This window comes from Rhea pennata, chromosome 4, assembly GCF_028389875.1.
Source record: "Rhea pennata isolate bPtePen1 chromosome 4, bPtePen1.pri, whole genome shotgun sequence".
NCBI lineage: Eukaryota > Metazoa > Chordata > Aves > Rheiformes > Rheidae > Rhea > Rhea pennata.
In genome coordinates, this window is record NC_084666.1 from 51,765,442 (window position 1) to 51,780,352 (window position 14,911).

The following is a 14,911-nucleotide window of genomic DNA, read 5'->3' on the forward strand; positions in this document are numbered from 1 at the left end:
GCTGTTATTCTTGATCCATTAATCACCAGCGCTCTATATGGAGGCAGCCACTGTTCGCTTGGAAAAATGTTCCTGCCCAACGTGTCATGTTTCTTGTGTTGTTTAAAATAGAAAGTTCAGCCCTGTGGCGGGGAGGCACCGCGCTCTCGCTCTGTTTGCATTCATTATGCAACAGTTTACACGGAGGGAGCGCGGCACACGCCGCCCGGCCGCGGGCACGGCCTGCCGGCGCCGCGCAGCGCCCCGCGCAGCGCAGCCCCGCGGCCGCCCCGTCTGCCGGCCGGCTGAGGCGGCCGTGCCGCCCGGCGCAGCGGCGCGGAGCTGCGCGGGGAGCCGCGGCGGGCGGCAGGTGGCGGCCCCCGCCCGCGCCGCGCCGCTCGGCGGCGGGTCGGGGATCGCCGTGCCCGCTCCTGCTGGGCGGCGTCCGCGCCGGGTTTTGCACCTTGTCCCCGCGTCTGCCTCTCGGCCTGGAGGAGCTGCTGCTGCTGCTGTTGCTGCTGCTGCTGCTGCTGCTGCTGCGGTGTTTACCGAGCGCTCCTGTCCTGATATCACTCCGCTGGCATGGAGGAGGAGGAGGTGGAGGAGGAGAGTATCTGATCATTGTGATGGTGGCAGGAGGAGCAGCAGCAAGCGAAGCAGTGCAAAGCGTTAGGCTGTACCAGCTCGGCGTTTCGCAGACTTCAGAGCTTCTACTTTTCTTCGTCTCGGCCCGGATTGTTCATGTGTTTACTTTCCCCAGCCCGAGGATTTGCTGTTTAGGTTCCTGTTGAAATGCAACTGAGCAGCCAAAGTACTTTGCGAACACGGTGCGGCATAAACACCAAAACTTTTTTTTAGAAGGAAAATACAATAAGAAAGCAGCTTTGCCTGTCTTTTGATGCTGTGCAGTGCGAGTGAGTGTGTAGAGTGTGCCCAGTGCGTGCTTGTGCTTGGATGTGTGTGTGAGCGTGTGTGAATGTATACGTGTGTGCATGTGGAGGGGCGCGTGTGTTTCTCTTTATACATGGGAAGAGAAGGCTTTTGGCAAAATCTCCGGAAATCTCATGGAATTTATTTTGAAATGATGGATTATAAAAAAGAAAAGGGAGAAAAGGAACTGGTCTGATCTCTCCTGGAGTTTGCTGCCCGAATTGCTGCTGCTCAGTTTGTTGTGCTTCTTTTCTGTGTTTGTTGGTTGTGTTTCTGGTGATAACCTTTTAGCACCTTCTCTCTTTATTTTCCCTCCCCCTCTCTGTTTCTCTCTCTCTCTTTTTAATGTTTTGGAGATTCTCGAGGGGGATTGGCTAGGGGGAAAGAGAAACATTTGCTTGGGATCGCTGTTTCCCTGATACATGTTGGTGCCCCCTCCCCCCCACGGTTCACTAAAAAGTATCCCATCAGGACCCCGGAGGAGGCTGTGTGTGTGTGAAGGGTAGAGTAAAAAGTTCTTCCAAAATAGTGTGCACGGGGAAGAGGATGGGGGATTTTGCAGCCCCCGCTGCCGCCGCGAACGGCAGCAGTATCTGCATCAGCAGCACCCTGAGCAACAGCCTCGGCGGGGCCGGCCTGGGGGCGAGCGGCGCCCCGCACGCGGCTCCCGCGGCGGCTCCCGCCAGCAGCGGCGGCGGCGTCCCCAAGCACAGCACCGTGGTGGAGCGGCTGAGGCAGCGCATCGAGGGCTGCCGGCGGCACCATGTCAGCTGCGAGAGCAGGTACCAGCAAGCGCAGGCGGAGCAGCTGGAGCTGGAGCGCAGGGACACGGTGAGCCTCTACCAGAGGACTCTGGAGCAGAGGGCCAAGAAAAGCGGCACCGGCACTGGCGGCGGCAAACAGCAGCATCAGAGCAAACAGCAGCAAGATGCCGAGCCGGCCACAGTGGAGCAGAGGAACCACACTCTGATCATGGTGAGGGCATGCGGGACGGGCAGGGGGGTGTCGCTGTCCGTTCGGAGTTTCGGGCGGGAGTGAGCTGGAGGTTGCTTTCCGGGGGCCGGGGCGGCGGCGGCAGGGCTAGGCGAGCGGGGCTGCCGGGCGGCGCCCGCAACTTCTCACGGGCTGCGGCGGCGGGAGGAGAGGGGGGCGGGCAAACTTTTTCCCCGGTCTCTTTAAAGCGGGAAGCATTGCCCCGGGGGAGGAGAGCAGGGCAGTGCCAGGCGCGACCGTCGGCTGCCGAAAGCCAGAGCAGGGTTGCGCGTTTTTGCGTGCGTGTTTTGAGACGGCTTTCAGGGCGCGGGGCGTGCGGGTGCGCGGCTGCTCGCTGCCTTTCTACGTCCCGCCGCGGAGCAAGGCGGAGGCTGGCGGTGCAGGCAGGGGGCGGCGCGGCTGGGCTGTCCCCGGGCTGCTGCCCCGGCGGGCGGCAGCCGCCCGAGCGGAGCCTCGTCCTAAAGTTTCCTTGGGTTTTAAGGAGCTTAAGGCAGAGCGGAGGGGGAGGGAAGGGGGCGGAGGCTGAGCCGCTAGAAGCGTAACTGCAAGTAGGAAGCGGAGTTTCCCACTCCCAGACTGCACCGATGATGCATAATGCGAGGCGGTGCGGGAGGCGGGGGAGCCGGCACCCGCTCGCCGGCCGAGCCTTATTTATAGCAGGTCGTGGCCGCGAGTCCTCCTGGCGGGGCGGCTGCAGCTCGGCTCGTTTGTCGCGGCCGGCGGGGCTCCGCCGGGGGGAGGCAGCGCGTCGTGCCGGCCGCGCCGCGCCGCTCGCGGGGCGCCCGGCGCTGAGGGCGGCAGGGGCAGCTGGGTCCCCGCCGTCCGCCGGCTCACAAAGGGCGGCGGAGGCAGGCGGCGAGGCGCGACGGCGGCGTGTGGTTTACAAGCCGCGCACGTCGCTGCCGCCCCCGCTGCGCGGGGAGGCGCGGCGGTGCGGGCGGCCCCGCAGGGCTGCAGCTGCCGGCGGCCCCCGCCCGGCGAGGCGGCTGCGCGCCCCCTCTCCCGCTGCGCCTGCAGAGCGGGAGCGGTTTGCGTACCTCGGGCTGGGCCGAGCCTGCCCTGCCCTGCCCTCGCCCTGCTGCCGGCCGCTGTCCCGAGCGGCGCTGCGCTGCCCCGCGGGCCGGCTGCGCCCTTCGCCGCCTCCCGGCGCGGTGCGCGGGCGCGGCGGGAGGTCGCCCCGCCGCCCGCAGACACCAGCTGCCCGACGAGCGCAGCCGCCGCTCGGCTGCCGGCCGCGCCGGGCCGCGGGGCCAACGTTTCGGGGTCAACGGCGCCCGGCGGCGAGCCGCGCAAAGCGCCGTTGCTTTGCAAACAGGAAGCAGAAAACCCTCCCTGGCTTCTGGTTGCTCCCCTGATACTACGAGTAAGGTCCGACTGTGTTTCTCTTCCTTTCCCCGCCTTTCCGCAGGGCTGAGGCTTTTACATTCACACTTAATGGGGTAGCCACGACACCACAGTGCTCCTCCTTGGCTCGCATCTACCCCTAGTGCAATAACCGAGCCTTTTTTCTGATCTAACTCTATGAGCAGGGGGAGTCTTTCATCAGCCAGACTGTTCCCAAATCCATTTTCACATCCCATGCGATTTCCACCAGATACAGGAAGGTTTGCAAGGTCCCATGGTAGGAGATTTTGGAACTGCTGTGCTCCAGAGAAGTGTTATGGTACATTGCCCACGCTTCCTGCTCCAGAATAAGTCCTGAGCTGCCAGGCACCTACTAGTGGTCCCCTACTAGCGGTTCCTGGTGCTGTGCCCTTCTCCCCAAACCCCAGACCAAAGCATTAAGCACACGGATTTTTGGTTATGCTACTCATTTTTTTGCGGGCCTGCCATTGCAGATCTGGGAGAAATGCATGAAGCCATGCTGTAGTGCGAAAGTTGTGGCAACAAAGTGACAAAAGGAGGAAACTTGGTTACAGCTGTCACTACTGTTAATTTGTTTCATGTTGGGAAACTTCAAGAGCTAAGAGTAGCCTAATTCAACCACAGTTTGTTATGAAACCCATAGTATCTCAATTTTTGTGTTATAATCTTCATGCTATTTAGGTAAACTTTATGTACACTATCCTTTTCATTTTAAAAAGAGAAGTTCTAATATTTTATCAAAAACTGAAACATTTTCATCAACCAGATACTTTTTTTTTTTTTTTTTTTTTTTTTTTTTTTCCTGAGAATGTATACAAGAACTGTTATGGGAAAAGGTAGAAGCATAATATACTTTGTTTCATATGTGGAGTGTTAATGATGATTTTTTGTCTAATGTCTAAGAATGTCTGTAATACACATCATCTGCAGGTGAAAGTTTATACTTAAAACATGAGAAATTGTTCTTTTAAAAGCAATTTAGAAGTAGTTCCTTTGAGGTATTTATGCTTTAGTACTGGAAAAAAAAAAAAGAGAGAGAGAGAGAGAAAACCTCTTCAGTTCTCGCAATCATAACAGTTTGCCACGTTTCACATTTTGTATGCATCATGATTTTTATTTACCAAAACAATTCAAATTTAACATTTTTTCTTTCTTTTCTTGGCATGAGAAAATAGTAAACTACATTTTAGGGTTTTTTCTCTCTCCTTTCTTCTTTAGTAAACTTCAGCTGAGAGGTTTACAGTCAAACAATCCTATAGATCTGCTGCTATTTTATTCTTTACACAATATCATTATTAAATTCATCCATCAGATTATTAAACTGCAACTTTTGGAAATGAAGCAGTCAGTTAGGATTAAGTGTCAACAAATGCAACAAGGACAACAAGGAATACTGTTTGTAACTCTTTTTCATCAAGAGAGTAAGGCAAACTGAGGGGAAGTATTATTGGTATGAGTTTGTCTGCCTTTCCAGATTCAGAGGTGCTGAGAGGGGAGGGGATATTTGTGCTCGGTCTGCCCTGTGAGAGGGAGGCAGGCACCCAAACAAAACATCTGGGAAGGTGGTGCTGACACACATGCTGAGGTGCCCATTGGCAAGTTGGGTGACAAGTATCAAGACTTCGAAAGATGATTACCATTCAAAGACAAGCATCCTGATTTTCTTCATTTGATAGAGTACAAATTATGTGGCATTCACAGTGCTCCTTGCCACCACTGCAGCAGTTCACACCTTCACTTTCTGAGTTCATGAAAAGGATTGTGCAGGTTCCACTATTTAGGCCCGTCCCAATCAGCAAGCAGTTATCGAGGGAAGGCTTTTTAAAAAAGGGATGTAGGAACATGGGGTTGGCTGGGTTTCATGGACTGCTGATCTACTCCAAGTTTGTCTTGTTATAGACCAAATTTTCACTTGCTGAGTTTTAGCTTTGAAATATCTAAATTTATAACTATTTTAACCTATTCGACTTGAGGAGAACAGCAAGGTTCAGAGCTATCTGGCTCCCTTATGCACACTGACTGAGACATATACAGAAGTTTATATTGTTTATAAGTGGCTTAGAAATTTTTTTCACAGTCTAATCTGGCAAAAGTAAATGTGTGTTTTCCCTGCCTTTGAGTTGGATTATTAGAATGCTGTACTAGCTAGGTTTTCAAAGGAAATACTGGGAAAATTTGCAGCCCATCCAAGGCTCTGTTGTTCATCTTCAGACTGGTTCCAGGAAACATCAACACATTATTCCAGTTCTTTGGTTCTTTGGGAGCTGATCTGTCTTCTCCCTTCCCACTTTAAGTGCAACATTCTCCTGGCTCTGCATCCATGTTACTGAATGAGTGTGGTTCACAGCTGAAAAGGAAAACCATTTTTTTTGACAGGTTAAATCACCTGTGTCCCTCACATTGCTGTTCCTGTTATTTTTTTTGTCCAGTGAAACACTACTTCTGTGACTAACATTGACCTTGTAATGCACATTTATTAGCATCTGAGCTCTACTGTAAAGTGTAAAGGTGCTGTATCTACATATTCCAAATTTAAAAGACTTCAAGACTTTTCTTATTTAACATTATTATTACAGGTTTGATAGCTATTGTCATACTGATCATTTTTAACCCTAAAACTAGCTCTTAAGAAATTGAAGTTTAAGCACCATAAACACAAAATGTTATTTAGACCATAGAAATTAGTGACGGAAGTCAAATGACCTATTAGATCATCTTTTCTGTTCAGCAGCCAAGGCATACTAGCCAATTCAGAGTTAGTTTAAAGTTAGAGAAAACACGGCTGACAAATACAGCATTTTCTAACACTGCTCTTTATCCACCCTGGGTTAATGCACTGCCTCATGGAAGTTAATGGTAAGGTTCTTCTGCCTGAGGGAAGGGAGACAAACAGGCTGATGGCTTCAGCTTGCTTTGCATCGGGACAGAATGACACGCTCAAAATCATACGAAGCTGATTGTATCCTGCCCATTGGAAGTCCACCACGGGAGAGTAGTTTCCCCTCCTGCCCCTAAGTCTCTCCTTTTTGTAGAAATAGGTGTCCCCCATGAAAAACATAACTTCCTTATTTGTCTTAGTGATGATTCAGAGCTACTTCTGTTAATGTAATAGAGTGCCAAAGAACACTATCAGTCTTGTAAACAGTTTTTAAAATGTTACAAGTGCTATATTTGATGAGTATGGGTGTGTATGTTCACAAACCTGTATTTCTCTTATGCAACTTGCTTATTTTTCTTGAAATATTGCTGTTTAACTTTCAGGTGCTCAGTATTTTACCAGTTACAGTATAGGAAATGTATGTCCCTTTCTCTAGCATCACAAAGATGAAAAGGAAAGACAATTTGGGGGATGCTTCCTTTTACTTTCCAGAAGAGGTCAAATACTACAGTCCTTACTCATGTCTGATGACTAAGTAGGATTAAGCATCTCCTCAGTTAATAAGCTATGTCTGATCTTGCTCACATTGGGGTAAAGTCAGTAGTAAGTGCAAAAGTGGGGTGATATCAGAATTAAATCCCAGGCCAGTAATGCTCCTTCTCTTTCATGTGCATCATAGAAGGAGTCGTCATTTAGCCCTTTTTATTTTGTTCTTCCTGTGAGGGTGGATCTGTGTGTCTTTCTTATTCCACAGCCTCTCCCAATTCTCCTTTTCATACCAACTCATGCTTAATGTTCCTCTGTGATTACTGTCCTTTAAGACAAGGAGTTTTTGTGTTGACCTCCTTTTGCAGGTAGTCAGCACAGCAGATTTCAGCTTAGCACACTGAAAGGCATGGAGAGATGCCTTACTTCAAGCACCGCTAGCCTCTGATGACCTGTCCATGCTCTGATAGGAAGTGTGTCCCTTCACAGCGTGGGTTCTGTGTTTATAAGCTCTAGTTACAAGAGGGTAAGTTGCATTTTGACATACAGTAACCAGTCATACTGAAATCTGAGCTTCATCTTGACCAAACAGCACATGTTAAAAGTCCTGCAGTGGACTTTTAGACATTCTCAAGTTCAGGAAGAATGATATTGGTGGGAATATGTCAAAAATTCAGTGTACTAACACAAAGACAAAAATATTAACACATGGTTATTTTAGAGGAATTTGTTGCATCTAGGTTGACCTAAATTTATGATGACTTGACCTGAAGCTTAAGGTTTCACAAATAGCTTAAGCTAGTGTAAATCTGAGCTGCCACCACGGGAAGTCTCACTCTTCATGATCTTGTCTGTGGCCATATTTTCCAGCTGCCTCCCTTTTGCCAATGCCAGCCATCAGACATGTAGCTCCACTGTTAGCTGGTTCACTAAGCCAATAAGAAGGATAGACATTTTTTCCTTTTCTTCTGGGTTAGCTTTCAGCTGGATCAGATGCATGATTTGTTTGGCTGTCCCTTCTGTAGCAGCACAGTTCCAGCAACACATGCTGGAATGGGAAAGGCTGTAAGAAGTAGCAAAGGTGTCAGAGTTCATTTTCTCCTAAACACTTGCATGTATATGACATTTGGTTGCATATTACTCCAATATGTATAATTCATGTGAGAGATGTGCTTGGATTAGCAGGAGTTTAAGGACAAGTCTGACAGCGAGGAACTGCTGACTGGGATTCTTCAAGTGTACTGTTCTGTGAACTGAAACGTGAGGTATAATCTCAGGCTGAAGTTATGAATCTGTATCAGGTTCCTGGTCTAGGATCTCACAGGTTTTCATATAAGGAAAATACTTGCACATTTAGTGGGAACTGGGGAGTCTTAGCGAATTGAAGTATTTATTTTCCTAGTTTGTTTAAGACAGTGAATCATAAAATCATATAATTCTGATTACTCTTTTGCCTCTCTTTCATATACTTCAGTTTCAGAATGTCTGTAGCACAGAAGTCATCATAATCTGTTACTGTTTGCTTTCTGAATACTGGAAACCCAGGCTTATAGGAGTTAAAAGAAAACATCTTTTTAAACTCACCATAGTTGAGAATATAGCCACCGCTGAAATTTTGTGCTTAGAAGAAGGGCTGAGCCATCTTCTTTAAAGACTTCCTCCCTTTCGTATTGATTTCGTTTGCCAACACATGCAGTGTAAACTGGAAAGGAAACTTGAATGCTTGAATGTGTGTTTGACATGGGAAGAGAGAAATGTGTCCACCTGTGGGAACTTTGCATTTTCTGTAGGTTTCCATGACTGTTAAGGCTAAAGCTGCAGTGCTAGTGGTAGCATAGATGGTTTATTGCTGTTTGCTTGCTGTCAGTTTTGCACAGCCACAAAATATATCGAATAAAAAGAGGTATAAGTTTCAGACTTTCTGAATAACTAAGCTAATAAATAGAAAGACCAGTAACTCAGTTTTTCCTTCCCATATATATATTTTTTTCTTTAATCAGTCAAGGCCACTTTCTGTAGCATTTTCATATAAAGTTCCATAAGGTTTTCTATAAGGCTTTTGGCTGTCAGCTGTCAGCAATCGAAGCTTGGTTGAGTTGTTTCTTAATTGCTGCAAGTGTGGCTGTTGGGCTATGCTTGCTCCCCTCTGCCTTGCTTCACTGGTCAGTCTCCTCCCCATTTTTTTTTAACTAGCTGCTACACAGGAATGTTTCAGGCTTATTAAATGGCTTCATTTTTCTCAAGTCTTTGAATTCAGACAAATATCCTTAAATGCTGCAGTGAAGATGTACCTTTTTACGTTGTCTTTATGCAACTTGTGAAAATCTCAGGCCTGTTCAATAAGTCCTTGGTTATTGCGCACTGAGAAAAAAGGAGAGTTGGCCCCTAACCTTACTCTGACCCAGAGCATTATCATAGCAAGGAGCCAATATGTCTGTATGTATATATTTATATGAAGCAGTATGTATATATACATTTTTAAACTGTGTGCTAAAAGCACAGTAAAAGGATTTATGATGCAAAGGTTAATAAGGATGGACGGTGATCAGTGATTAATTTTGATGGTGGAAGGGGATGTACTAGTCCAGTAAGTTAAAGAACCACTGATATGAATCCATTTTCTATATTTTCCACTTCCTTTCTCTTTTCTTTTGCTCATATCTATAATCCACTGTGCTATTTTGGCACTTTCTCCCTGTGTTTAATCTAAGGGAGGAAGGGAGTTGGTTATAGCAGATGAGATGCTGGAAGAGGCATGGAAGGCATTGGTTTTTTTTTTTTTTAATCATTTGAGGTATTTCCTTATATTAAAGGGGTTAGACCAGCACTTAGCCAAAAGAGAAATCTTAGCATTTCCTACCACTTCTGTATATGCAGAATATTGTGTTTTCAGACTCTCTAGTATTTAAGAAAATACTATAAAATACTTTAAAAAGTAGCTGTCTTAGCTGGCAGAGGTTGTCTTTGGACTGCTAAAATGTTACAATTCAGCTGTGATTTTTGTTGTAGGTCATTTTTCTCTCTGAAGCTGGTGGCTGTTGTTCTGATTTCTCTGGGTTGAATTCCAGTGCATAATTGAGGCAGCACAGGAAAAACTGTTGCAAACATTAAATAACCCATTTTTATTGATCTTTTTGGCAAGCAGTATCTGTATTCATAACATGTATTTTTAGTTCTCATTGAAGCAGGTAATGTAGCTTTGAAGACTTCAGCAGATTCATACTTTTGACTGTAGACTTCTGTAACTAAATGATGGCCACATTGTTTGAGCTCCAAATTGGCTGAAGTGTTCTGGCATGTAGTCTGTGATAGGATTTGAGGTAAAGGTGCAAAATTATCCATATCCATTTGCACACTGCGCTTGCAGTCTTGGCATTTCTGAAGTGTACATAGCATGCTGATAGCAGGGCTATCTTTTTTTTTTTTTTTTTTTCTTTTTCTTTTTCTTTTTCTTTTTTTTTCCTCCTGTTCTTTGATGACAGAAACATGATGAGCAGTGTTAACTAGTTTAGTAGGCTGAAAGCTTACTTAAAGTCTGGATCACTGCAATTTTGAAGATTCAACTTAGAGGACTGGATTTCCATTTTTTTTACCCTAGGGCAGTTACCTGTTCTTAGAGATTTAACTGTGCTTACCTAGGGTGCAGTATTTTGGAGGCTATATAGATTGCATCCGATGTAATGCTTCATTTTCTTCTAACACATTTTAATACATATTCCACTTAATGCAAAACAAAAAATTCACTTATTTTTTTCTTTCACTTAAAAAAAAAAACCCTGAACTTTTGCCATTGTATTTATACCAGGGCTTATGGCTCATTTTACCTATCAGTAATATTTTTTTTGTGGGAAATGCCTGCAGTGGATAGTGATAATGAACATTTGTAAAAGTAGAATAGCAAAACCAAATTGATTTTGACTGGTGGTGTTAAAAGCTTCACTCTTCCCTTCCTCTCAGCCACTATTGTGGTAAAGTGTATGGGAATCTAGTTGTGGCCAGAGAGGGATTCTAAGAAGCTAGCATAGACTGTCTTTTTTAAAAGTTGTTTTGGATATTTGACCACGAGACATATGCTATCTTTTTCTTTCTTTCTTTCTTTTTCTTTCTTTTTTCTTTTTTTTTTTTTTTTAAGTCAAAATACCAAATATTTTGAGAAAATGATTCCCCAGGAGTGGTAAATTTGTCTCTTACTCCCTTTTTACTGTAAAGTTCATGCCATTGGTAAGAACATGTAAACTTACATGCATTTAAATCCTTTACATAGCTTATCCACATGAAACATCTGTGTTCTCATCGCACACAGCTTACAATATAAGAGTTTCACTATAAGGCATGCAAACTGCATAACTTTGCCAGAGAGCCTCTCTCTGGTCTTTTCAAATGGCACCACCTCAGGGCTTCTTAGATGAGGCAGCTGAGGCGATTTAACAGTTTGTTGCCATTAAACGGGGTGGTACCACCCTCTCCTCCCCTTTCTTCTGTTCTGCAGTCCTGTCCTCATGCTTGTGCCTGCTGCTGATGGCCAGACCCCTTGGTGAGCCAATCTGTGATGTTAAGCCAGCAGGAGAGTTCCCTGCCTAGGAGGAAAGCCTGTCTAATTTTGGGGGGAAGGTGGGACTGTGCAGCCTGGAACTGAGGAAACCGAAAAGGCAGAGGAAAGCAGAAGGGGAGCAGAAGGCACCATGTCAGCAGAGCTGTTAGGTCAGCTCTTGCCTGTCCTCTGGGTCAGTTCTCTCCATGTTCCCTCGTCAGCCTCCTAGCTGAAAACCTGCTAGTTAGGCTGCCTTGCTGTACATACTTTGGAGTGCAATATTTGGGCAGTTTATCAAGCATTAGCAAGAGCAGCATTAGAAAGGTCTTTGGGAATACTGATATGGTTACCCATAAGGACAGGGTGATGATCTGAGCTGTGAAGGTGGATCAGGAGAATATCTTCTTTCCTCAGGGAGAGCATGGTTCAAAGAAAACCTGATTCTGGTGACAGTGTGGACTTGTATCAGGTAGGCCATCCTTGTACTTCCTGTGAGAGAAAAAAAGTAATTGAGCTTTTTTTTTGTTTGTTTGTTTCCTAATGTTCTTCTGTAAAATTGATAAACTTTGTTAAAAAGACTGGCTTACCTTTACTGTATGGAAATTGAATTTTCTTTCAGGCTACTTAGAAGTATTTATACCAATCTTATTTCCATATAGAATAATAAGCTAGGTAAAATGATTATGAAGGGCCTGTGCAAAAGGTATCACCATTCTTGGAATGCAGTACCTTGACTTACATATCAGACTTCAGGTAATATTGAAGTGAGCTGATGAGTCCAGGTAAAGAATTTTGTACATACTTTTAGCTTGAGTAGCCAGAGCTTGCTGCTGGGGCTTTAGCAAGGCCGTGCTTGTTGTCTGCAAATACCAGCAAGTCAGTTGCTTTAGGAGTTGGGGTTTTTTTGTTATTATTCTTATTTTTGCTTTTTGGGGGTCTTTTCTAGGTCCTAAGTCCATAGAAATACTGCAGGATGTTAAATATCTATTTCTTATGCACTGTTGTTAATCAAGTGGTGAGGATTTTTTGAGTTTGTTCTGGTGTGGGGAATTCTGAACACTTATAGTGGTGCAGGTAATGAATTTATATGGCAAATTTGTTTAACAAATTTAAGCCTGCTGATGACAAGCTTGCTTTTCATAGTTGCCTGTTGCATATTCCTTGGAATTCATCTGCAGTCTGTAGCAATTCATATGAAACCACTACCAAAGTGTCCTCTCACACGTTAGTAACATGTATGTATTTTAAGTCAAAAACCCTACTCACATCTAAAGTTAGTTAGATGGTCTATTTTTTCCTAATGAGTTAGCTGTTGTCTTGCTAAAGCAAGCTATATTTCAGTATTTCTTCTCTATATATATACGTTCACTGCTAATATTAACAAATTTAAAAACTTGGTTGCAATGAGAGATAGAAGGCAATATATATTGCAAATTCTGTATTTCTCGAACCAGTTAAACAAGTGGAAAGTGCTTTATGCAGGTTACAATGGTTTTGTGTCTGGCTGTATTCTGTATTCCTGTCTTCTGATGGATCTAGAGAGAAATGCTGAGGAGTGCACTACAGGCCTTATATTACTGAACAGCTATGAGAGATTTCCCTTCCCTTGGGAGGCAGTGTCTCATATTTTTAGAAGGGAAGGAATGAGGTTCTGTCCTTGGGGTCAGAGTACACTACCAGCCAGCCAAGATTTTCAGAAAGATGGTTACAGATTTGGCAATGCAATAAGTAATGGTTAAAATCATATCCTTCTGTTGGCTGAGCAATCCAGTCTGTGCCATAGTGTGTGAAGCAGGTGGTTAACACTTCTAATCATTGAGATGATTAATTTAGGTGTGTACTGTTAAACGGGTGAGCTTGAAAAGTAATTCATGTTTCATCAAACCTACTTGGACCTTCACTACTTAGGACATTAGTGTCTCAGGCAAAGGAATTGAGGTTTTTCTCTAAAAATGTTTTAAAAGCACTGTCAAGTGCTTTGTAATACAGTTTGTATCATTTCCAGGCTTAGAGACCTTTATCAGTATTAGGTGACAAAGCTAAATTATATCTGCAGTATTTTTTGTCAGCCATACTACTGAGCCAGTAATGTTCCTTTTCTATAAATGCTATTTATCTGGATGATAGGTCAGTTATGACATACAAGTATATAAATACTGTATTTCTGACTCTTCACAGTAGAACTGTATGTGCTTTTCATGTGTGTGTGTACATATTTATGTACAGTCACTATATGATGGGTTTTATTCGGGGCAGGTGATGGTTCAGGTTTTATTAAGAAAACACTTTCACGAGTGCTTTATAATAATAAATATGTCTCATTACTCTGAGATTGTCATTCTTTGTAGCAGAGGATGCTGTATTTGTATTTTAAGTATCGGGGAAGAATTGTACAGCTAGTCTTTATGTGTCCAAATGGCTCGTAAGGCAGCATAATTCATATGGAGAGAACCTTGCAGTGACTAATGGGTTTATTTATGGTAAACGTGTGTTTTGACAACTGGAACCATACTTTTAATTTCCATTTTTAGGGTGAAAATTTGAGGAATTGGAGGGCTCCTGACACTTCAAGAAAATTATGAGATTGGAAAAAGTCTTCATTTCCTCCAAAAATCATTCTTCTGCAAAGGCCTTTCATCCTGGCACAAATAAGTTAGTTAAATTCCTCTAAGATAAGTAGGAAGAGGGGTGGAGAGGGAGTGGGGAGGAAACAAAACAAACGAAAGAACAACCTTCGCTCTGCAACAGGGTTTTCTGGCGGCTTCAACTCTATCTCAATGAGGACTCAAACACATATAAGAGAAGATAAAGTTTCAGAGAAGTAGATTATATTTAAAAATATGTTTGTTCTTGACTTTATGATTTGAGCCTCAGAGAGGTAGACTGGCCCTTTTGTGAATGTTGAATTGTAATATAGTCATCTCTCATTGAGCAGAATGTGTGGGAATGGTCCTCTCTCTTCAGCAGTGGTAGAAGAAGCTATTTTAACTTGGTGTGATGTTAGGAGAAGTATATTCTGACCTGTACAGTAATGGAGGCTGCAGGTTTTCTCTAAGACAGACAAACCAAAAAAAAAAAAAAAAAAAAAAAAGGAAAAGGTTGAATTTTTACAACAGATAGCTGTGGAATGTGGCGAACTAGTCACAGCACAGCCTGTTATGGAGCAGAAACCCTGGCAGGCAAAAATAGAAGGCATTTTCCCTTGACTGTCTTTTCTCAAGGTAACAGACTTTCTTTGCATCGACTATGAGAGGACATTTTGCTGGAAAAGTAATGAGTGTTGGCCATTTAACAGAGGAGAAAAAAAATCCCTTTTATAAAGTGAATTTATCCTATAGTGGTTGATACACCTGAGTCAGAACATCCGAGGAGATTTTTTTTTCCCTTGGCTACCTTTGGAATGGATTCCAAAAGTTGGTAGTTCATTGCATAATTCATTTTTTTCTTGACCTGAAGGCAAGTCCAAAGAAGTTATTTCATTAGAACTGTTGGCCAAAGGACTTGAGGAGTTACTAAGGAACCTTCCACTTTGGGGTGAGTTTAGGCCCAGCTCGTTACTGCAGAGTAGCCCAGTGACATCAGTCACCTTGGGAATCCAGACTCCTTGTTGTGTTAGTCTTGTAAAGGAGTAAGCACTGGGAAATACAGCTTTAATACACCTCCTTCATTCTATCAGCAGCATATAGTTGCAAAAATAAAAAAGTAAAATAAAATAAAAAAAAAAAAGAGAGAAGCAAGTATTGTTGACT

The 14,911-nt window shown here is 44.3% G+C and overlaps 1 protein-coding gene across 1 annotated transcript in view; it reads left to right on the plus strand.

Annotated features, from left to right (window-relative positions):
* The first annotated feature begins 528 nt into the window (after window positions 1-528).
* The window catches only part of MAML3 (mastermind like transcriptional coactivator 3), a 245,294-nt gene continuing 230,911 nt past the window's right edge, over window positions 529-14,911 (plus strand). The window contains exon 1 of the mRNA XM_062573957.1: window positions 529-1,884. Coding sequence (XP_062429941.1) covers window positions 1,456-1,884 — 429 coding nt within the window. The 5' untranslated portion in view covers window positions 529-1,455. The remainder of the gene's footprint in view (window positions 1,885-14,911) is intronic.